General features: G+C 59.7%; 1 protein-coding gene across 1 annotated transcript in view; it reads right to left on the bottom strand.

Moving 5' to 3' along the window:
• Positions 1-1,012: 1,012 nt before the first annotated feature.
• TTC28 (tetratricopeptide repeat domain 28) overlaps positions 1,013-21,872 on the bottom strand; it is a 716,021-nt gene continuing 695,161 nt past the window's right edge. The window contains exons 15-23 of the mRNA XM_056116601.1: positions 20,628-20,807; positions 17,220-17,940; positions 13,732-13,856; positions 13,288-13,519; positions 12,202-12,278; positions 9,714-9,737; positions 8,479-8,608; positions 3,680-3,787; positions 1,013-2,625 (exon numbers count right to left, since the gene is read on the bottom strand). Of these exons, the coding sequence (XP_055972576.1) occupies positions 1,013-2,625; positions 3,680-3,787; positions 8,479-8,608; positions 9,714-9,737; positions 12,202-12,278; positions 13,288-13,519; positions 13,732-13,856; positions 17,220-17,940; positions 20,628-20,807 (3,210 nt within the window). The remainder of the gene's footprint in view (positions 2,626-3,679; positions 3,788-8,478; positions 8,609-9,713; positions 9,738-12,201; positions 12,279-13,287; positions 13,520-13,731; positions 13,857-17,219; positions 17,941-20,627; positions 20,808-21,872) is intronic.

The following is a 21,872-nucleotide window of genomic DNA, read 5'->3' as shown; positions in this document are numbered from 1 at the left end:
TGCTAACTGTCAATGTCACACACCCCGAATCGCTAGAATTTCATTACAAATCATTTGGCATTTGAAAAAAAAAATATTCTGTATTTGGCTGATGTAACGCTTGCTTTGCATGTGGAATCCAAAGTAGAGAAACTGTGTATGTCCCACCCCCAAAACCAGCACCTGAAGCCTTGAAGGAAAAAAAAAAAAGCTCTGTTGTATTTGTGTATAAAAGGTATTGCATATATACCTCTTAGCAAAATATGTGCTCCCTTTCCTCTTCCCGCCGCGGAACCACGACCACGTTTGCACGTATATATAGATCTCTAATATAAAAATTCCTCTGGCAGAATCACGTCGAAGATGAGAAGCCGGGGAGTTCGAAGGTAAACATTTGGTGACGGGTGGAGGCTCGTCGGTCCGTGGGCCTCCGGAACCAAGCCCACAGAAGTCCTGGTCCGCGGTGGGGAGTGTGTGTGTGTGTGTGTGTGTGTGTGTGGGCATGTATGTGTGTGTGCGGGTGCCGCGCGTGTGTGTGCCTGTGTGGTGCCGCGTGTGTGCGTGTGGGGGGTGGCGTGTGTGTGCATGTGGTGATGTGTGTGGTGGGGTGCGTGTGTCTGTGTGGTGGCGTGTGGGGGGGGTTGGCGTGTGTGCGCGCGTGTGGTGATGTGTGTGCTGGTGTGCGCGTGTGTGTGGTGGCGTGGGGGGGTTGGCGTGTGTGTGCGTGTGGTGGTGTGTGTGGTGGGGTGCGTGTCTGTGTGGTGGCGTGTGGGGGGGTTGGCGTGTGTGCGCGCGTGTGGTGATGTGTGAGGTGGTGTGCGCGTGTGCATGTGGTGATGTGTGTGCTGGTGTGTGGTGGCGTGGGGGGTTGGCGTGTGTGTGCGTGTGGTGGTGTGTGTGGTGGGGTGCGTGTCTGTGTGGTGGCGTGTGGGGGGGGTTGGCGTGTGTGCGCGCGTGTGGTGATGCGTGTGTGTGGGTGTCGAGCACACGTGTGTGTGTGTGTGTGTGTGTGCGGGCGCGCGCGCGCGTCGCTCTAGCATTTGGAGGACGGGAAGAACCTGCCGGCCGAGAGGAACTTGTAGCCGTTGGCGGCGGGCAGGCGCAGGGGCCGCGGGGGGCCGGCGGCGGCGGCGGGCGCCTCCCAGGGGCCGTCGGCGGGCGCGTCGCGGCGCCGGGCGGGCGGCAGCTCGCGCAGTTCCAGCCGGTCCCCGCCGCCCGCGCCCGCGCCCGCGCCGCCGTCCTGGTCGCGGCGGCGCGGGGAGAGGTTGAGGAGGCCGAGCACGTCCCGGCGGGCCGTGAGGGTCCCGGGCGCGGCGCGCGGCGGGCCCCCGGCCTGCGCGAACATCTTGAGGTCGTGCACGGCCTGCACCTTGGCGTCGGCGTTGGCGTTGGCGTCGGCGGGGGCGGCGGGGGCGCGCGGGGCGGGCGGCGCGGGGCTGGAGCGCGCCGAGCCCGCCGACGACGACGCGAACGAGAGCGCGGGCGACGGGGCGCTGCCGGCGGGCGAGGCGCCGCGGGGCGAGCCGGCGATGTGCGCGCTGTAGGGCGAGCTGGGGTACTTGGGCTTGAAGCGGGGCGACGCGGCCGCCGACGACACCGACGCCCCCGACGCCGCCGCCGCCCCCTCGAGCGAGCCGGGCGCGTCCGAGGCGCTGCCGGGGCTGGCGCGGCCCGACGCGGCCTGGGGCAGCGACGAGCTGCGCGCGGGCGGCCGGGGCTTGGCGGGCGCGGCCGGGGGCGCGGGCGGCGCGGGGGGCGCGGGCGGCCGGCTGAAGGCGCTGGTCTCGGACGCGCGGAAGACGACGGCGGCGGGCGCGGGGGGCGCGGGGGCCGGGCCGGGGCCGCCGTCGGGCGCGGCCCCGCGCTGCAGCCGCTCGACGGCCAGCAGGTGGCTCTGCGTCTCCTCCAGAATCTTCTGCGCCAGCTCCTGCGGGTCCAGCGCGCCGCCCGCGCCGCCCGCGCCCCCCGGCGCGTCGTCCTGCGACTTGACGGTGCTGTCCGTCTCGGTGCTCGACTGGTCCGACTCGCCCGCGTCCGGGCTGGCCAGCCGGCCCACCTTCTGGAAGGGCGAGTTGGGGCTGGGGATGAGCGTCACCCTCCTGGCGGGCGAGTTGGGCGTGCTCACGCTGCCCTTGGAGCTGACGGACGCCTGCAGGCGGCCCCGCGCGGCGGCGGCGGCGGCGTCGGGGGAGAAGCGCGCGACCCCCGCCGCCGGCCCCCCGGCCCGGCCCTCCGCGTAGGCCGCCAGCGGCTCGGTGCTGATGATGGAGAAGCCCTGGTACTCGTCGTCGTCCTTGGCCCCGCCGCCGCCGCCGGGCCGCGCGTGGGGGGACGCCTGGCTCCGCGGCAGCGTGGCCCGCTGCGGGTAGGCGCCCTTGGGCCCCCGCGCCGGGACCCCCGCGCCCGCGCCCGCCTCGGCCGCCGCCGCCGCCCCCTCGGCCTTGGACGCGAAGCTCATGGACGAGGCGATGGAGCTCAGGCTGTACACGGAGATGGCGTCCGAGGCGAGGCCGTCGGCCGCCGTCGGCGAGAACGGGGGGTGCTGGTACCCCAGGGGCAGCGCGTTGGACACCGACTGCGCCGAGGCCAGGGACTCCAGCGACGACGAGCTGTCCAGGCTGAGGCGCTTGGGCAGCTCGGTGGAATCTGCAGGGCAGACGCAAGCAGGGGCCGGTTAGAAGCCTCGCCGGCCGGCCGGGCACGTCCAGCGGCCACCGCCCCGCTGCAACCCTGACACGAGCCGAGGTCGGCGCGGACACCGAGAAGCGAGGAGTGGACGTGCCACAGGGCAGCCTGGAGCCTTCACGCTGCATCCTGCGGCACCCCAAAAAAGCTCCGCTCTGCTCCCTCAATCACGGACCGTGGCGACCTCCTTCCAGCAGGGCCCAGTGCCCGTGGGCAGCCCGTGACGGCCACGGCCTGAAGCCGCATCTGCCTCCCACCAAAGCTCTTGGTCTTGCTCTCTTGCAGTGCTTTTCCCCCCAACTTTACCTCTCACCCCGGCTTTCCTTCACCCCTGTTCTTATCAAGGTGGTGTTCTTATAACCTATTCTTATAAAGGCCCCCCTGTGGCCTCTGAACTTTCATGCCCAGAAGCAGAATCCGCTTTCCTCGGACCTGACACAGCTCAACCAGCTATATCCAGACCCAGACTAGGGTGCCCAGCTGCCTGATGGATATTTCTAAACGTGCCCACAAAGGATTTTGGACCCCTTCCCTCTGCCGCTCTCAGGATCGCCAACAGTGGGCTACAGATCATTTTGTTTGCTGTTCCCCAGAACGGGGAATCTCACCTCCTTCCTGCTGACTCATGCCTCAGCGTTTTGTCCCCACCCCTCAGGCGACACTGCCTCAGAATACACCGGGTTCTGCCCACACAGCCACAGCAAGGTGGGCACACCCAGCCACCGTGTCTGCTCTGCTGCCACCATTCTCCTGTCCCATCCCTTGCTCTGTGCTCATGTTCTTCAGCGCCCTAGGCAGGATGTCACCACACACCTGGCCTGGATTTGAACTGCTTCCCCCTGACCAGAGCGAGCAGTTTGGGTTCCTGCAGCCACAGTGACTGTGTGACTCGAAGAGCCCCTCACTCAGGCACACTGAAATCTTCCTCCACGTTTCCCGCCTACCCAGAGGCCAGCAGGCGTGTGCCAGAGGGTGGGGGGCACTGTGTGTAGACTGGCGGGGCAGAGGCTCTTACCAAAGAGAGCGAGCAAGGACTGGAGCGCAAAGTGCATGGTGCGACGGTTGGCCTGTTTCCCGGTTTTCAGTATTACTTCCTCCTGACCCACTTCGCAGAGATCAAATCCTGGAGGAACAAAGGAAGTGGACAGCTGCTTTCTCAGGGAAGATCTGTTATCCCGAAGAACCTCCACCCATCGTCTCCTGGAACCCCACAGCGGGCTCACCCACCTCGCCCCCAACGCCCCCACTCTTCCCCCCCACCTCACACTGTGTGTGTGGTTAGTCAGACACTGCCCGATCTGGCCCTCTCAGCCCCTGTCCCGTTGACGTTCCTACTTCCTGCCCACTTCTCAGAAGTCAGGAGGGCTCCTTACCCTTTTGTTCTTTGCTCCAGTCATTCCTAGAAATGTACTGAACACGTGGCCACCCGAGTCTACTACCCGGCCCACACTTGAATGTGGTCTAATTACAACAGATTGTCAGTGTTGGTGTCAGCATGTTAAAGGAGACTATCCAGGACAAGACTAGCTCTTCCTGGGTGAGTCCCAATTCCTGCCCTGCCAAAGCCCCAGCCGCACCCATCCCCCACCGCTGCAGCCACACCAAGGGCCCAACTCCACCGGTTTACTAATACTCTGCAGAAACACTGAACTGTGAAAAATTTCAGGTACCTTGGTGTCTTTTCGAGAACTGTGGGGTCTTCTTGGAATTGGGGGTGGCCCACCTCCCCCACTCCCCTGTACTTCTGGAAGCCCCGCCCACTGCCCACAGCCACTTCGATGTCAACCATAACCCCATAATTCCTCCATGCTGAAATTCCAGTGCGAGCACAGCAAATTAGATGGGAAAGTAACGTAGAAGCCCTCTAAACTCAACAAAAACAATAACACAGGAGGCTCAACTAGCAACAAACAGCTAAGTAAACCCTGAAACAAGGACTTAACAAACCCCATGATGAGATGGAACGATTTTCACACAAACTTTTTAAAAACGTATCAAGTTTAATATTGGAGCTTTTTCATTAATCAGTTTCAACTCTAGAATTGAAAGTTGTGGCTTTGTCCACATTCAAAACAAAACAAAACAAAACAAACTGGGGGCTGGAGCCATAGCACAGCAGGTAGGGCGTTTGCCTTGCACACAGCTGACTCGGGTTCAATTCCCAGCATCCCATATGATTCCCCAAGCACTGTCAGGAGTAAATCTTGAGTGGAGAGCCAGGAGTAACCCCTGTACATCGCTGGGCGTAACCCAAAAAAGCAAAAAAAAAAAAATCCTTGAAATAAAAAAAGACTGCCCTCTCCTTCAGCAGTGGGTCTGGCTAGGGAAAGGCAGGAGCATCCTTAGTCCACGGGGCTGGGGGAGGAGGGTGGAGGAGAAGGGGACGGGGGTGGTGGTCAGCGGTGCCATGCACATTCTCTGCCTTGGAGAGCCTCCTTTCCCAGCTGGCCTTCCCTGCTGGGGCTCCACGGGCTCTGCCAAGCCCAGGGAGGCTGCTCCTTCCAGCTAAGTTCTAATGAGATGAAGAGCGTGCGACAAAGGGTAGCAGACTGGCTAATGAGTTGTTGACGCAGCACTCAGGCCCATTCAGAGATGTGGCACCTGGCCCTTCTCCCAGGGAAGTGCCCAGGAGGGAGACACCAAATGCAGAATGCCAGAGTGATTGGCTGTGCCCACAAGTGGGCATCACCAAATCAGATTTAAGGCTGAGAGTCCCCACTCTGCCACCTCAGCCAATGCAGACTGTCCCTGGGGACAGGTGCCTCTGATGGGTCCTTCCTGGCTCACAGCGGCTCAGAGTGCAGGGGTCAAACAGTACAGCGGCTTCACCTTTCAAGAGAGTGACTCAACCCATGGAGAGACCTGTCTGTGTGTCTGTCTGTGATTTCTCGTTCAGAGGTCCTGACTTTGAACTGAGACTCCATCATTCCCTTTGGGAGCTCGGTTAGCTCAGGAGCCACTTAGCGTTCTGGTTGCTATGAAACATTTTCCTTTTGAACCATCTCGAAAATAGTTTCGGAAAGCAACAAGAAGGCCTCAGAGAACTCAGCTCTCAGTAGCTATTAAACATCCTGTTTCAGGTGGAAACCGTCGTGCTGTATCCCAACAAACAACGGGCTGAATTGCTCCAGCGGAACAGAACCCTGAGATCAGGGACAGCCCATGGGGGTGGTGAGACTGCCGCGTCTGCCCAGTGTGAGTGCATATGCGGCCGCGCAGTCCAGAGACTTCAGGATCTGTGGTCCAGGCCAATGAGTTGACAAGATGCAGAGTCAGGGAAACTGCCCAGCCCCGAGGAAGATCTCCACTCTCCCAGGAAGAGACAGAGAGGTTTCGGGATGTTGTGCTCCATCAACCCTGTACTTGTCTGAACTTGGATTTCTCAGCGAGGAGACCAGCTCCATCACTCCCAAGCCAGGGAATCTCTGGGCCTGTGAGGAAGAGCCTTACCCATTGTCAAGAAAGGCTTTAGCTTCATCCGCTGATTCACCTGAGTCCCTGCCCTGGCCAGCCCACAGCTAGCTGGGGATGTGCAGAGTCGCCCCCAGTATAGACTTGGCCTCTCTCCTGCCTCCATTCATGAGTTGACTGGGATGGAAGCTCACTGAGTTTAAACGAAACCAAGTATCTGAAATCTCCACCTGAGCAAGGATGCCAGTTACTTAATCTGCAGGTACTTCAGAGTCCTTGGAAGATTTTTGAGCCCCCCACCCCTTGCCTAGGAAAGCAAATGAGAGGCTGGAGAGATAGCTGAATGGGCTGGAGCCCATGCTTTGGACTCAGGAGGCCCGAATTTGATCCCCACCGCTGTATGGTCTCCTGAGCACCCCAGGGAGCCACCCTGAAACACTGAGGTGGGAATAGCTCCTGAGAACTGCCCTCTGTCTCCCAAATATAAATAAAATAAATGAAAAAACAAATGGAGTAATCCCTAAATTGAGGGAGCTGGGAAAGGTCATCTAAAAAGTTGGACAGACAAAGATGACTGGGCCCTGACAGATGGAAGTGGGGCCACGTCATCCTTTCAAGCCTCCCAGAGTGAAAGTCAGGTGCCTCCCCTGGGCCCTGAGGTCTCCTCTCCCGCATGCCCCCACCCGTCTCACACTCAGCTCTTCCTTGACTGCTTGCTCGGCCAGGGTCTCCCCTCCTGAAACACTCTCTGTTCCAGCCAGTGTTCAGGATGCTGATGACTGGTCCATGGTGCCACCCCCCACTTTCTGCCAGGCCTCCTCTGTCCATCCTCTGTCCATTCCCACTGGACTGAACGCCCTGAGGGAAAAGGCTTTTGGCCTCTGCTCACTCCTAGTGCTGGGAGCATTTTCTGGATACTAGCTATTCAAAATCAAACAGAATTAACCCTTTGTCGATGATGTGCTCCCAAGGAAGCCCCACAGGGTCTTCGGCAAGTCACAGGCTCCTGGGACTCATCAGTTGCCCTGGCCGGATCCCATATGGCAGAAGGATATGTCTGTGGTTGCACACGGGCCCTGGGGGTGCATCTCAGGCTGCCTGGGGGAGCCCAAGGAAGGTCTTTCCCTCATAATCCTACTGAGGCAGGCAGGTAGATAGGAGAGGGCTCATGGCAATGGGATTTCTGAGAATTAATAAATCCAATAACACTGAAGCTGCAAGAATTAAGGCCTGAGAAGATCTTCCTGGTGCCAGTGCCAGACCCTGAGGAGGCTGGACCCCACAGAGACACAAAGTTCAGCAGAGAGAGACTGCAATCACCAACCTGAAGGAGATTTACGACACCTGAATGACCCTCCCCCCCAAGAGAAACTCTAGACCAAGGCAAGGCCCCCCTTGGCAACCACCCTACCAACAAATCACCTAGCTAGAAAGCCCCACATGGGGGCAGGTGGAGAAACCCTAGAAAAGCTACTGAGAACAAAGGAAGGGCATGTACAGGCTGCCTGAGCCCATGTGCTGCTTGTGTCCACATGGCCGAGCACATGTGGTGTCCAAGTACATGTGTTGCCCACATCTCCCCTCTTGAGATGTGTACTAGAGCTCTCTCCATCCTTGGAGAAGCCCACCTTCTTCCTTGAATGCATTACCCTCCCTCACTTTCTCTCCCTCCTTCTTCTGAAAAAATCTTCAAGTAAAATCTGTTTATAGTTCACTGCTTGTCTACTCACAGCCTGTAAACCCTGGGTAAGGCCTTGGACTCCTTTCCTGCAAAGAGCAAATCCTTGCTCCATCCTGAGTCCTAGACTTCCCAGTTGGTCCAGGAGTGCTCATGGTGGATCAGGAGAAAGGGATCCTCTCTCTTCTCTTCACCTTACATAAGCCACCCACGGGAAACCACCGACTTCACTACCAGCCAGTGTCAGCAGTTAGCAGTGAAGCCGTTGTTCTCTGGCTGCGTAATCCAGTCCGGGCTTGACTGCCCCGCAATGCTGATTCTTGCTCTTGGAACAGTGAAGACCAGGGAGACAGCACTGGTGCATAAAGGCATTTGCCTTGCAAATGGCCAAGCCTGGTTCGAATCCCAGCACTAACCATGGTCCCCTGAGCACCTCCAGGCTCACTCCAGAGCACTGCCAAGTGTGGCCTGAAAGCCCCCAAAATTAGAATGATGGATATGAAAGAGAGATGAGTGTCTCTTGAACGTTTTGAATAGATTTGGCTCCATGGAAGCAGCAGAACCTTCCAGTAGCCCATTCAAAGTGATCCGGTATGGAAGAACATTAACCTCAATCCCTGGCAGAGTCGGAGACTCACAAAGCCGGAGAGAAGCCAGGGAAACCAGTTTGGTTGGTGGTGGGCTGGCGGGATAGAAAAGAAGCCTCCGGAACCCCGTGCACCTACCGAGAGCGGCCAGGAACTCGTGGCAGCCGGGGAGCCGCCACAGCTGCACACTGATGGACACCTGGATGGGCGCCGCCGCCAAGTCCTGCTCCTTCTCGCCGGCCTGCAGCTGGACCAGCACCTGGTGGAGCTGAGCAAGGGCAGTGGCGTGAGGCCTCGCGCCGGCTCCAGGCCTCCTCTCCCCACCTACCCCGGGCCCCTGGCCACCCAGACGACTCCTCTGTCACCAGCCACTGTTGCCGCTAATGACCGTTGGCTTCCCTGAGCACCCCATCTGAACTGCGGTGCTTTCCTGCCGCCTGTCCCGTGGTTCTCTCTAGGGCACTCCTGAAGTGGCCTCGGGAGGCTTGGCGGGCTGCAGTGCTGGCTGTGCATGCAGGAAGCCCGAGTTTGATCCCTGCACCACAGAACTGGGAGCACAGAACTGTGAGCAGCCCCCTGGGCACCGCTGGGTTGCCCCTCCCCCCAGAAACACTAAGGGGAAACATGAATAAGTTAGGGAGTCTGCTTCCAGCCTCACATCTGCCCTCCTGAGGAGAGGGACTTGGGGCCTTAGATGAGGGGGCGTCTCAACCCTTTCCCACCTGCAAGGAAATTATGTGTCTGAAATTTCTGCCTCTAGCTCCTCCCTAGATATAGAGAATAGCACACAGAACAAACCTGGACAGATGATAAATTCTAACATTTTAAAAAGGTTCGTGACTCCTCTACCCCACCCCATATGAACCCGGAGCTCAAGAAGCTAAGGGTCAGAGGACACATGATCTTCCTCTTTTCGGCATTCATGATGTTTCGGGGGAAAGGGCCAAGAACCCAGAGCCACACGCTGGAACCTCAGCCCTCCCCAGAGGGACCCCCGGGGGGTCCTTGGCACATGGGCAGGGCTGTTCCTGTTTTCCTGCGAGTCTGTGAAACTACTTGGGGGGATTTTGAGGGGGAATGCACAGTGTCACTCCTGCCTCTCTGTTCCGGCCACAGTGGAAAGGCCCAGTGAAGAAGGCAGTAGGCTGGAGCAGGGAAGGAGGGCCGGGACGGAGGACCTCAGGGCTACCCGCTCTGGTAGCCCTAGCCCGGGTGCGAGCTGGCATATGCAGTGCAGGTGGCACTAGGCAGCGGTGGCGCACGGGAGGGGGCCTCAAAGCTCAGCGCTTGCTTGCTTGCTTGCAAAGGGAGGGACTGGGAGGAGGGTTGCAGGGGCTCACCTGACAGGAGCTGCTATTTAAAGTGGTACTCACCATTCCAACCATATTTTTAACAGCCTTCGGCCAGCAGATTATAAGGACAAGAAAGAGACAGAGAGAGAAAGAGAGAGAGAGAGAGAGAGAGAAGAGAGTTTAGACTCAAGCACAGGTCCTTATGCAACATGAGCTGATCGCTGCTGTGGGAAGCGCCACGCCAGGCCCGCGCTGGGGAGGGGAGTGGAGGGAGAGGCAGCGGGGACACAGGGAGACGCAGGGGCAGCGGTGGCCGTGCGCGCATGGTGGCCCGCGTGGGCAGGAGAGGAGCGGAGCAGGATGGGCTTCCGTGGGAGGCGTGAGCGGGCCACTCTGTGACTCCAAGGCCACGGTGACTCCCCGGATACGGCCCTGGAACCTGGCGGAGTGTGGGCTGCCAAGTCGTGGCCACTTTTTGGACTCTGAGCCCTACCCCCACGGTCCTCGCTGATCCCAGCCTTGGGGTCCGGCCCTTCCCAGCCCAGGCTCTCTTCAGAGAAGTCCCTGCCTCGGTCTGTCCAACGTGAGCTCTGAGGAAACGTGCCGGAGGGCCGCGAGAGGGGTTCGCGCAGAACCGCGTTCCTGGGTCATTGTGTGAGATGCTCCTAGGTCAGTGGATTGAGGGAGTTGCTGCCCAAACCCCAACTTCCAGGCCACGGTTCTGGCTATGGAGAAGGCACCTGGGAACTTCTCTGCTTCCAGTGACACCTGCCGTGAGGTCCGAGCACTGTGCACAGGTTGGTTTTCCTGGGTCATCCCACTCCAGCGTGCCCACAGAGCAGGGCTGGATGACCCTCTGGGGGCTGCTTCCAGCCTGTCCCATCCGGCTGGAGGTGAGAAGCCCCGAGGCTGAAGGCTGGGCAGGCCTCCTGTGCCTCCGTCTCTGTCGCTTTAGAGGCCGGCCTCCACCTCCACTGCCCATCCCTCCAAAGCAGACCCATGACTGGGGTTCAGGCTCAATGCTGGCCTCAGTGGGCTGGTCCAGGACTGGGATATATTGCCCCTCTTTTTTCACGTTCATGCTGTACTTCTTATCCAAAGGGATTTTCACAGGTTTACCAGACTGTCATGCTTACATGTGTGAGGGGCATGGTGTTAGCCGACCACACCTGTCGCCTAAGGGCCAAGCTTCCTCCCCAGTGGGACAGCCTGGCGGGTACCACTCAGACCAAGCCAGAGTGCAACCATGACAGGCGGCAGAAATGAGAAAAATCAGGTAGGCCTCAGCTTCAGTTCCAGGGACTGAAACAGATTCAATCTCTCAGCAATGAAACAATGTGTAACTAGCCAACCTGAACCCACCTGGGTAGTTCCTGGGCCCAGTAAATGGGCTCAATCAATCACTGTGCCTCAGTTCTTATGCCCCAGAAATGATCTTTTGTTAACCATAAGGAATGGGCAGCCTAGGTAAGTCATAAAACTGGTACTGTTATTGGAAACGATTGTTTAATTGTTGCCTGATCAGTGTCACCATAGTGCTTGCTTAACTTTGAAACTTTGAACTCTACATAAGCCGTCTGTGATTTGGAGTCAGGGTCCTTGTCAAGACTGCACTGCGTTGGATGAGACTTGGACCCTAGCTTGAGCTAGCAATAAAGTTCCTTTGCTTTTGCATCATCCTGTGTGGACTTGGTCTCTTCACAACTGGGGATCTGAAATTCGGAACTAACATACCCCTTGCCTCCCAGGACCTCGGTCTGTGATCAGAGTCCAAGGGTGGGTTTCCACTGGCTACTGTCTCTGCCCTGGCTTTCCACACGAGTGAGGTCAGTTGGTATGTCCTTCTCCTGCTGACCCGATTGAGCAGGACTCTGCAGCTCAGCCCATGCCGTAACAAGGGGACAGGCTCTGTTGTTTCCAAGAGCTGACCAGCATGGGGTATGGACAGGCCAGGACTTCCGTATGGGTTCATCTGTCATCGGGGGCTTGTTTTGTCCAAATCTCGGGTATTGGAAATGGGGCTTTCATCAATGAATGTAGTGGTGCCCGTGTGTGTGTGTGTGTGTGTGCGTGTGTGTATATGTGTGTGTGTGTGTGTGTGTGTGTGTGTATAACTTTTGGATCAGGCAGTAATTCTGTGTTGAATGTTTGTGAAATTTCCATGCTGTTTTCCACAGAGGCTGGACCAGTTTAGTAGCCGAGGGTGTTTTTCTGTCCATCCCCAGCACTGACTTGTGGGCTGGTGTTCCACCCGCTGGTGTGAGACAGGGCTGTAACTCTGGCCCTGTGGGGAGAAGGCTGGTGGGCAGGGTGGCATGGTAGTGGGTCCTGCAGAGCGGGATGGTCGGGGAGTGGATGGGGTCACAGGTGCCATTTCCCTGCAGGTCCCTAAGTGTGTGGGGTCAGGGGTCCAGAGGTTTCAGCTCTCTCCCTTCTAGCCCTCACCTGTTCCTATGACTCCAAAAGCCGAAAAAGCCTGAGTCTTACCGGCTCACTTCAGTCTCCCGTTTGGGGCCAAACCGTTTCTCTCCACGCATGCCCACCCCGCGGGCCTGGGCCCAGCACTCACCCGGCTGATAAGCTGCTCGCCCGTCTCAGAGGCGGTGATGAGCTTGCAGAGGGCCTGGAGGGCGGGGTTGGGCAGACCTGAACCAAGGAGAAGAGGGAGGGACAGTCACCTCCGGAGCCTCCCCCCCGAGCCCTGCCTCCTTCTCAGGGGAATGAGCCCAAAGAGCCTTGGTGGCATTTTGCAAAACCCCAGGACAGGGGCGGGAGAGAGTACAAAGGGCTCATAGGTGTATGCTCCTCGTGAAGGAGGCCCAGGGCTGAGCACTGAGCCAGGAGTAGCCCCTGAGGAAGGCTAAATGCGGCGGCCCCACACCCACCATCTCAGGCCACCTTGATGCACAGCCGCTTGTCGGAGCTGGGGAAGACAGGTGGGTGGTGGCGAGGGCTAGCCTTGACCTCTGTGGCACCCTAGAAGCCAGCCAGGTCCCTGCACAGAGCATACTCAGCCCCAACGGAGAGGCATGCTGAGCCTGGCTTTGTGCAGGGGCTGGGTCACTGCCATGGCACCAGCCTGCCCAGCTCTGAGGTCACCCGGGAGAGGCAGAGCCTGGAGAGTGGCTGCTGTCTCTGAGGTGCCCACCTGTGATGGGTGGATCAGGCCAGGTGACCTGTGTCCTCTACTCAGAAGCTGGGATGGGGCCTGCAGGGATATTCCAGGCAGGCTGGGGTAGATGGCAGCTCCCAAGGGGCCCAATGGGTTCAACAAGCAGGGAGTAGAGGGTCCCTCATTCACCCAGCAGGGACTGGAGGGTCCCCCACTCACCTAGCAGGGACCAGAGGATCCCCCATTCAACCCAGCAGGGTCCCTCCACTTACCCAGAAGGGATTGGAGAGTCCCCCAATCACCCAGTAGGGATCGGAGGGTTCCCCACTCACCCAGTAGGGATCAGGGGGTCCCCCAATCACCCAGCAGGGATCAGAGGGTCCCCTAATCACCCAGCAGGTACCAAAGGGTCCCTGTACTCACCCAGTAGGGGCCGAAGGTCCTCCCACTCACCCAGCAGGGATTGGAGGGTGCCCCACTCACCCAGCAGGTACCGGGGGGTCCCCCACTCGCCCCACAGGTACCGCAGGGTCCCCCACTCACCCAGCAGGGACTGGAGGGTGCTGCTACACTGCTGTAGCCTCTCGCCGGGGTCAGAGGTCGGGAAGAAGACAGCTGCGGGCAGGCCGCTGGCGGGGGGGTCCAGCCGGAAGCCCACGGCGGTCAGCAGGGCCTGCCAGCCCGGGATGCCGCCCACTTTGTTCTCCACGCTCTGCTGGGACGTGTACATGGCATTGCGCTGCCCGTTCTGGATCCGCTGCAGGGACTTCTCCACCTGGGGGCGGAGAGCAGGGGAGGCAGCGCTCAGGGCCCAGCCCCAGGGGACACAGAGTCCCAGGAGACGTGCAGGCCAGTCTGCCACGCCACAGGCTCCCGGAGGAGGGGGGCAGGTGTCCGGGGAAGGGCAGTCCGAGCCGGCTGGGGGAGCTGGCCATGCCCCTGCACTCCCGCCAGCCCCCGTCCCCCACCTGCCCGGCCCCTGCTTACCAGATGCAGCAGCACACGCAGGGCGTCCCGGGCGCGCTCCGGGTGCTGCAGGATCTCCGCCAGGGACTGGCCGATGAGCGACGAGGGGCTGTTCAGCTTGACGTCGCTGCCAATGAGCATGAAGCCTGCCGGGGGAGGGGGAATCTCAGAACCCGCCTGCCCGCCCTGGGATGGCAGAGAGGCAGCTGCGCCCATGCGGGGGTGGCTTGCTAGCCTGGACGGCTGCTCTCCTCCCGGTGGGCCCAGGCCAGTGAGCGGAGCTGTGGATTGGGCGGGCAGGAGGGGGCACCGGACCCTTCATTCCCTCTCCCCACTTCCGGCACTGCCGCCCCGGAAGATGATACCTGTCCTGGTTCAGCCACTGTCTGTCTGGTGGTCTCTGAAGTGCACCTGTGTCCACTAGAATGTGCACAGATCTGGGTGCGGATGTGGTGGTGTGACTTGGGACCACTAGAGAAAGGTGCCAGGGTGGTGGTGGGGTGCCACCTTGGCCTGGGCCGGGTCAGACCCACATGTTCTCTCTCTGGGAGTTCCAGCCCTTTCCTTGTGGGCCCATGATGCTCCCCTCCCAGGGCCCAGAGGGTGCAGGTCAGTGCCTCAAACTTCTTCTTTTTTTTTTTTTTTTGCCTTTTGGGTCACACCCAGTGATGCACAGGAGTTACTCCTGGCTCATGCACTCAGGAATTACTTCTGGCAGTGCTCGGGGGACCATATGAGATGCTGGGAATTGAACCCGGGTCGGCTGCGTGCAAGGCAAATGCCCTACCCGCTGTGCTATCGCTCCAGCCCCTGTGCCTCAAACTTCTAAGCTGCCCACCCCTGCCCCCAGCAAGAACTGGAAAGGGTCTTTTATTTATTTATTTATTTATTTATTTATTATTTTTTGGCTTTTTGGGTCACACCCAGTGATGCTCAGGGGGTTACTCCTGGCTCTGCACTCAGGAATTACTCCTGGTAGTGCTTGGGGGACCATATAGGATGCTGGGGATTGAACTCAGGTCGGCCTCATGCAAGGCAAATGCCCTCCCTGCTGTACCATCGCTCGGGCCCTGGAAAGGGTCTTTTAAAGAGCGTGAACGAGCCACAGCCTATTATTAAGGTCACATCAGTATAAAACAGCCTCGGCAGGGGCTGGAGCCAGAGGACAGCAGGGAGGGCGCCTGCCTTGCACACGGCCAACCTGGATTTGCGCGCCAGGGCCCCATATGGGTCCCCCCTGTGCACCTCCAGGAGTTATTCCCGAAGGCAGAGGCAGGAATGAGCCCTGAGCTTCACTGGCTGCGAAAAACCCAAACAAAAAACCCCAAAAAAGCAAACAAACAAAATACAACGGCCTCCTCGGGACAGAATCTGCATGGCTGTCGGTGAAACTCGGATGATGGGGCTGTGCACAGAGGGGGCACACGACCAGCACACGGTTCCTGCACATCCACCGGGGTTCTGTGGGTGCTGCGCAGGGTGGGTGCCAGGCGGCAGGAGAATGGTGTCGCTTTGGGTTGGTTTGTTTGGGGGCCACACCTGGCAGTGCTCAGGGTTGACTCCCGGCTCTACTGCACTCAGGGATCAGTGCTTGGGGGACCCTATGGGATGCCGGGAATCGAACCCAGGTTGGCCGTATATTAAGACAATGCCCTCCGTGCTGTGTTATGGCTCCAGCCCTGGAGGGGTTTGCTTCGGACTGAGGCGACTGAGGCAGCAGAGCCCGGCCTCAGCCCTGGCACCCGCTGTTGTTCTGGCTACCTCAAGGAATGGGGTGCAGTCCCAGGGGAGGCCACCCACTGCACTTCTGCGGGACATGTTCTCTCTTTTTATTTTTTTTTTCTTTTTGGGTCACACCCGGAGATGCACAGGGGTTCCTCCTGGCTCTGCACACAGGAATTACTCCTGGTGGTACTCAGGGGACCATATGGGATGCTGGGAATCGAACCCGGGTCGGTCATGTGCAAGGCAAACACCCTACCCGCTGTGCTATCGTTCCAGGCCCACGCTCTTGTCTCTTCAGCCATGTGAGGACACGAGACTTGGCTCTGGCTGTTTCCTCCTGAGGCGTGTGACATGCCCCCATGCCCACAACCCCACCAGGCTTCCCCCACCCTACCCCCCCCCCCCCGACCCGGGCTCCACCTCAGGGCTGACCCGCCTTACGGAAATAACTGGGTGGGGAAGGTTGACTGGATTTTTCAATTTCGAGAGAAAGACTTGGGCAAAAGCCATTTCCAAAACAGACCCATACACAGTAGGGGCTCTGTTCCTGCCCCTTGAGAAATAAAGCGTAAATGTCTGAAAATAGAGCCGCGGGGCGCTCGTCTGGGTGTGAGGTGGGCGTCGGTGTCTGTGGCCTGACCAGGGGCAGGGCGGAAGGGACAGAGACAGGCCACTGGCAGCAGGATCCAAGCTGTGTGGTCGGCCTGTCCCCAGCTGGGCTGGCCTGCCAAGGACGGGGGCCTGAGGTCACTTTTGCTCCTTGCAAGGTGAGGTCTCTGTCCCTTAGCTTGAGATCACCTGTCACAGGACTCCTGCCCTTTCTGTGAACAGGGGACAAGAAGCCCAGGGCCAGCACAGATGTCCCCTGAGACCACCTGCGACACTTGAGTTTCAGAGGCGCCTGGCCTGGCCACCGCAGCCTGGTCAAACCTAAGCTCCGAAAGAACCATCACACTCCTCTTGTCTTTAGTCATGGGGTGTCACGTGACAGAGGTCACAGAACAGCATCTGAAGACCCCTGCTGGGCTGGAGTGATAGCACAGCAGGTAGGGCGTTTGCCTTGCATGTGGCTGACCCGGGTTCGATTCCCAGCATCCCATATGGTCCCCTGAGCACTGTCAGGAGTGATTCCTGAGTGCAAAGCCAGGAGTAACCCCTGACCATCACCAGGTGTGACTCAAAAAGCAAAAAAAAAAAAAAAAAAAAAAAAAAAAGACCCCTGCTGAACTTGGGAAGGAGTTTTTGTTTGTTTGGGGGCCCCAGGCCTACACCTGGCTCTGCACTCAGGAATGACGTCAGGCAGTATTCGGGGGACCATATGGGATGCCGGGGATCAAACCTGGGTTGGCTGCATGCAAGGCCGACCTGCTGTGTGATCGCTCTGGCCCCCTATTTGGGAAGAATGTTTATGCTCGCATAGCAAGGTGGGGGGACACCTCTGTGCCTCAGGTGACAGCCCTGCAGAGGGCAGGGTCTTGGCAAATGAGGGTCTCCCCTGACCCCTGCCCAGCTCCCATTCCTGGCCACCTGCCACCTCCAGCCCTTGTGGAGGTCTCTGAGGACTGATCCCTCCCTAGCCCTGGGTCCCACTCTCGTTTTGTTCACTGCTTTTTTGGGGGCCACCCCTGGTGATGCTCAGGGTTTCCTCCTGGCTCTGCACTCAGGGGTCACTCCTGGCAGTGCTCAGGGGACCACATGGGATGCCGGGGGTTGAACCTGGCAGTCATGCGCCAGGTGAAGTGCCCTCCCCGCTGTCCCATCACTTCGAGCCCGTCCGCTCTTACCTGCCCAGTTGGAGGGGGCGGAGAAGGCCTTGCTGCTCTGGACTACCTTCATGGCCTCGGCCAGGGCGGCGCTGGCCTTCAGGCCGTTCAGTAGCGAGGAGTAGAAGGCGTGCAGGAACATCTTGGAGGCGGCCACGGGCACGGGCCAGAGCGCCACCAGCACGCACTGCGCCCCGGCGGCCAGGAAGGCGCGGGTGAGCGCAATGACACCGTCGGCCGTGACCCGGCCGCTGGACTCTTGCGAGGAGCCCAGGACCACCAGCTTGACTGGGAGTCGCAGGTCCAGCACGTCGGCGGCCGTGAGGAGCAGCTCTTGCAGCGGCGGGCAGTCGGAGAGGCTCTCGCCGTCGCTGGCGTCGTCCTGCACGCGCAGGCTCTCGGGGATGGTGTAGGGGTGGCCGAAGGAGCTCTTGCTGCCCACCGGGTTGCCGTCCGGGCCAGGCGTGAGCACCAGGGCCGAGAGCTTCCAGGAGATGTGCGTGGCGAAGTGGACGCACTCGGCCTGGCTCAGGGCGCTCATGACCCTCTCCTTGGTGGCCACGCTGCCCACCAGGGGCTGGCAGCCCAGCAGCTCGGACACCATGTAGGCCTCCTCCTCGGCCGAGGGCATGGGCCCCCACAGCCACCTGTCCATCACGGCCGACGGCAGCTTGGGGTTGCCCACCACGGCGGCCATGGAGGTAGAGCTGGAGTAGGTGGGCGGGCTCTTCCGCAGCTGAGTCTGCAAAGGAACAAGGATGTGGGCTTGGCAGGTGGTCGTGGGCAGGCGGGGCTTCCCTGGGCAGTGAGGAGGGGAACACAGCCAGCTCCCGGCTCAGCTGACACTGTCCATTCCCGTCCCTGCCACAACGTCCTTCAGGCTCGCCTTCAACCCCCTGGGGACCCGGTTTCCTGGTCGGCCCGTGCCACATTCATTCATGTCTCACATGATCTGTTCTGACAAGATCTTTTTTTTTTCTTTTTGGGTCACACCCAGAGATGCTCAGGGGTTCCTCCTGGCTCTGCATTCAGGAATTGCTCCTGGCAGTGTTCAGGGGACCATATGGGATATTGGAAATCAAACCCGGGTCGGCCACGTACAAGGCAAACGCCCTCCCCGCTGTACTATCGCCCCAGCCCCCACCGGCAAGATCTTGAAGACCAGTCAGCACTGGACCGTCGGAGGATCTTTCCTATCTCCCAGGTCCCCTGAGGGGGGTGGTGTGGTGAAAGAGGACGCCTCGGCCTCCGTTTTCCCTCGCCAGCAGCTGCTGAGACCCGCTTAATTTTGGCTGTTACCGTCCCACATTCTACAGATCCCGTGGTTGTCAAGGGCCCTCCCCCAAAGACTGGGTGCCCACAGTTTCTCAAGGCCATAGATGACACCCCAGGTCTTGGGTCAGAGGTCAAATGTGTCCCTAGGATGTCCCTAAGTGGGAAGGTCAGATGTTATTGCTTTTGCTTTTATTGGGGGGGAGGGAGGCACCTGATGGGTGCTCATGGCTCTGTGCTCAGAGACCACTCCTGGCAGCTCGAGGTGGGTGGGGGGAGGGGACCACATGGGGTGCTGGAGACTGAACCCGGGTCAGTCTTGTGCAAGGCAAGTGCCCTGCTCGCCGGACTATCTCTCTCGTCCCCAGGATATCCTTCTTAGCAACACAAACGGGTCAAAATGAACAAGACGACCCAGGGAAGCCCCGGATGCTTTGGTAAGAAACACGGAGACTAACTTTCCTGTACAAACCCACCCCAAATGAGCCGTCCTCAGTCCCACATTAAGTTCTTCCCCCACGGGGGCGTTTCTATCTCTTCAAAACTTTTCTGAGTCTGAGCATCTATATAACTCCATATTTTCATTTCTAAAGCACCTGGGGACCAGGATGAATCCAGTGCCCCGCGGTCAAGCTCCTGCGTCAGAAGGAGGGTGGTGGGGCAGGGCTGCGGGCCAGCTTGCCCATGCCTCACCCACACCTCTGTGGCAGCAACCCCAAGCCCGATGATGAGGGCTCTGAGGGGTGCTCAGGCATGCAAACACAGATCTCTCTCAGGGGAGGCAGGGCGGAACAAAATTTGTCAGAGGCTCACGCGCTAAAAAAGAAGACCCTGGTTCTCTCCCGTGCCACTCAGTGCAAAGGTCACTGAACTGTCAGGTTGGGCTGTGGCCCAGCAAGGCTCTGGTGCCTCTGCCTGGTGCCTTCTGGAAAGCAGCGAAGAGTCTGGGTAGCTCTGTGAGAGGAACACCCGTTAGGTTTCCTGGGGCCCGCCTGGCTCTGCCAGTCTGGTGAGGTTGGTGAAATGCCCGCTAACGGCTGTTGCCATGAGCAGAGCGCCATGCCCAGGTGCCCTGGTAGCAGAGCAAGGCAGCTGGCTGTGGGGTGGGGGTGGGAATATCACAGCGGGGGCCTTACGTGGCTTTGGGGTCAGGATTGCCTGACAGCCATGGATATGGCAGGAATAGGAGCAAACAGTGTCTCTCACTTCAAACAGGCACTGTCTAGGCAAAAGGTATGATGCAGACACAAGAAGAGCCAAAATTAGAGGCTGGAGCAATAGCACAGCGGGTAGGGCGTTTGCCTTGCATGTAGCCGACCCGAGTTCGATTCCCAGCATCCCACATGGTCCTCTGAGCACTGCCAGGGGTAATTCCTGAGTACATGAGCCAGGAGTAGCCCCTGTGCATCGCCAGGTATGACCCAAAAAGAAAAAAAATAAAAAGAGCCAAGATTAGATTTCCAAGGCCCAAGGAGTAGAAACTGTCCAGCAAGAGCTGTGCCAATGCTGGTTCTGAGGCATGCCGGGCTCCTAGGCCAGCAGCCACCTCCTGCCACCAGGGTATGTGTGTGTGTGTGTGTGTGTGTGTGTGTCCTGCCTGATTCCGTCTGGAGGAGGTTCCTGCATGGGGAAAATGCAGAGGGGTGCCGGCACCAGGGCAGAAGAAAACTGGGGTTTGGGGGTTTCTAAAGGTGTCTGGAGGAGGACGAGAGGATTTAGAGTTGGCTGGCTCATAAGGTGCCCGAGTGGTGACAGGGCCACGGGAGGCTGTGGGAGGAGCCTGGACTCGGAAGGGGACAGCACTGGCCCCTCCTGCCTGTCCTCCCTCAGAGCTCTCTCACTGAAGGAGAGCTGGGTCCCCCCAGGTCCCCCAAATGCAGCTCTGTCTGCAGTGCTGAAACTCTGGGCCTGAACAGCTCTGCTGGACCAGCCATCGCCCGGCCTGCCCCCCTCCAACCCCTCCACCCCTGTTGACCCCCACGCTGTGGTCAGCACTTGAATGTGGGGGTGCAGCCTGGGGGGTGCGAGGTGTGGGGGTCCCCCGTTCGCCCAGCTCCATGGCTTTGCCCCTCAGTGCGGAGTGACCCGGCTCAGGATGCCCCCCGCCCCCACGTGGGAGCCCCCCCCACACAGGGGAGTCAGCCTGCTCCCCCTTACCTTGGCTTGGGGGCCGAGGGCGCGGATGGAGGGGATGGAGATGAGGGCGAAGCGCTCGCAGAGGTACTCGTTGGAGGAGGTGCCCTTGAGCAGGGCGAAGGGGACGAGGTAGAGCTCCCCCTCCAGCACCAGGACCAGCTGCCGGTGCCGGCCCACTGGGCCGCTCGAGTGCATCAGGCCCTGCGGAACAAGCGAGGGTGGGGTTGGCGTGGGCGTCCCCAGGTGCCCCCCGCCCCAGGGCGTGGGCGGGAGTTAGAGGGCACTTGGGGACTCCTTGCGGGAAGTCTGAGCCTCTGTAATTCTCCCCCTCACCTCCTCCAGGGCCAGGAGGGACCCTGGTACCCCTGAAAGGACCCGCGCCCCTGGAGGAGGGGTGCCCCAGGCCCCCAAGGGGGTGAGCCCTCTGTCCGAGACAGGCCTGAGACACCAAGCCTGCGTCTCTCAGGGCTGCGTCGGGACAGGAGGGACACAGAGAGACACTGGCGAAGACGAAGCGGGGGCGGCAGGGTGGTGGTGGACACGTCCTCCAGACCAGGGCTGGTGTCCAGGAGATGCTGCCCTGTGCTGCAGGGTGGGGACAGAGGACCCTCTCGTGGACTGTGCCAGCCCTAAGCCTGGTGCTTGGGGTGGCACTGGTTCTTAGGATTATTCTGCCGGACTCCTGCTCTGCCCCCTGTGTCTTCGTCTCTGTGTGCAGTTACATTCTTCTGTCTGCTCTCTGGCCTGATTTCCGGCGGTGGTGCTGGCCTTGTGGCGCTTTGCACTGCCGGGGGACAGCGCCCAACTCCCAATGCCTTGTCCTCCCCGTTGGCCCCTGGGCCTGCATCCCCAACAGGGCTATCCAGGAAACCCCCGTGTGGCCCTGCAGTGGGGAGTGTCTGGGGGCTGTGCCTGAGAGACGGGGGCAAGGGTGCCAGACCCAGCTGCCCCATGCTCAGAGCAGCCCCCCTGCTGCCCACCCTGCGTGGGGAAGGCCTTGGCCCACTTGTCCCAGGAAGCACCCCGGCTGGGTTGTGTGCTGGGTGGGGGTCAGGGGACTGGCCGCGCTTCTTTTTTTTTTCTTTTTGGGTCACACCCACCGATGCAGGGGTTCCTCCTGGCTCTGCACTCAGGAATTACTCCTGGCAGTGCTCACGGGGGACCATATGGGATGCTGGGAATTGAACCCGGGCCGGCCACGTGCAAGGCAAATGCTTACCCGTTTTGCTATTGCTCCAGCCCCTCTGGGAGACTCTTGTTTGGAGG

Source organism: Sorex fumeus, unplaced genomic scaffold (assembly GCF_029834395.1).
Source record: "Sorex fumeus unplaced genomic scaffold, SorFum_2.1 ptg000032l, whole genome shotgun sequence".
In the NCBI taxonomy this organism is placed as follows: domain Eukaryota; kingdom Metazoa; phylum Chordata; class Mammalia; order Eulipotyphla; family Soricidae; genus Sorex; species Sorex fumeus.
The sequence above is the reverse complement of the archived record's forward strand: the minus strand, read 5'-3'. Positions and strand labels throughout refer to the sequence as shown.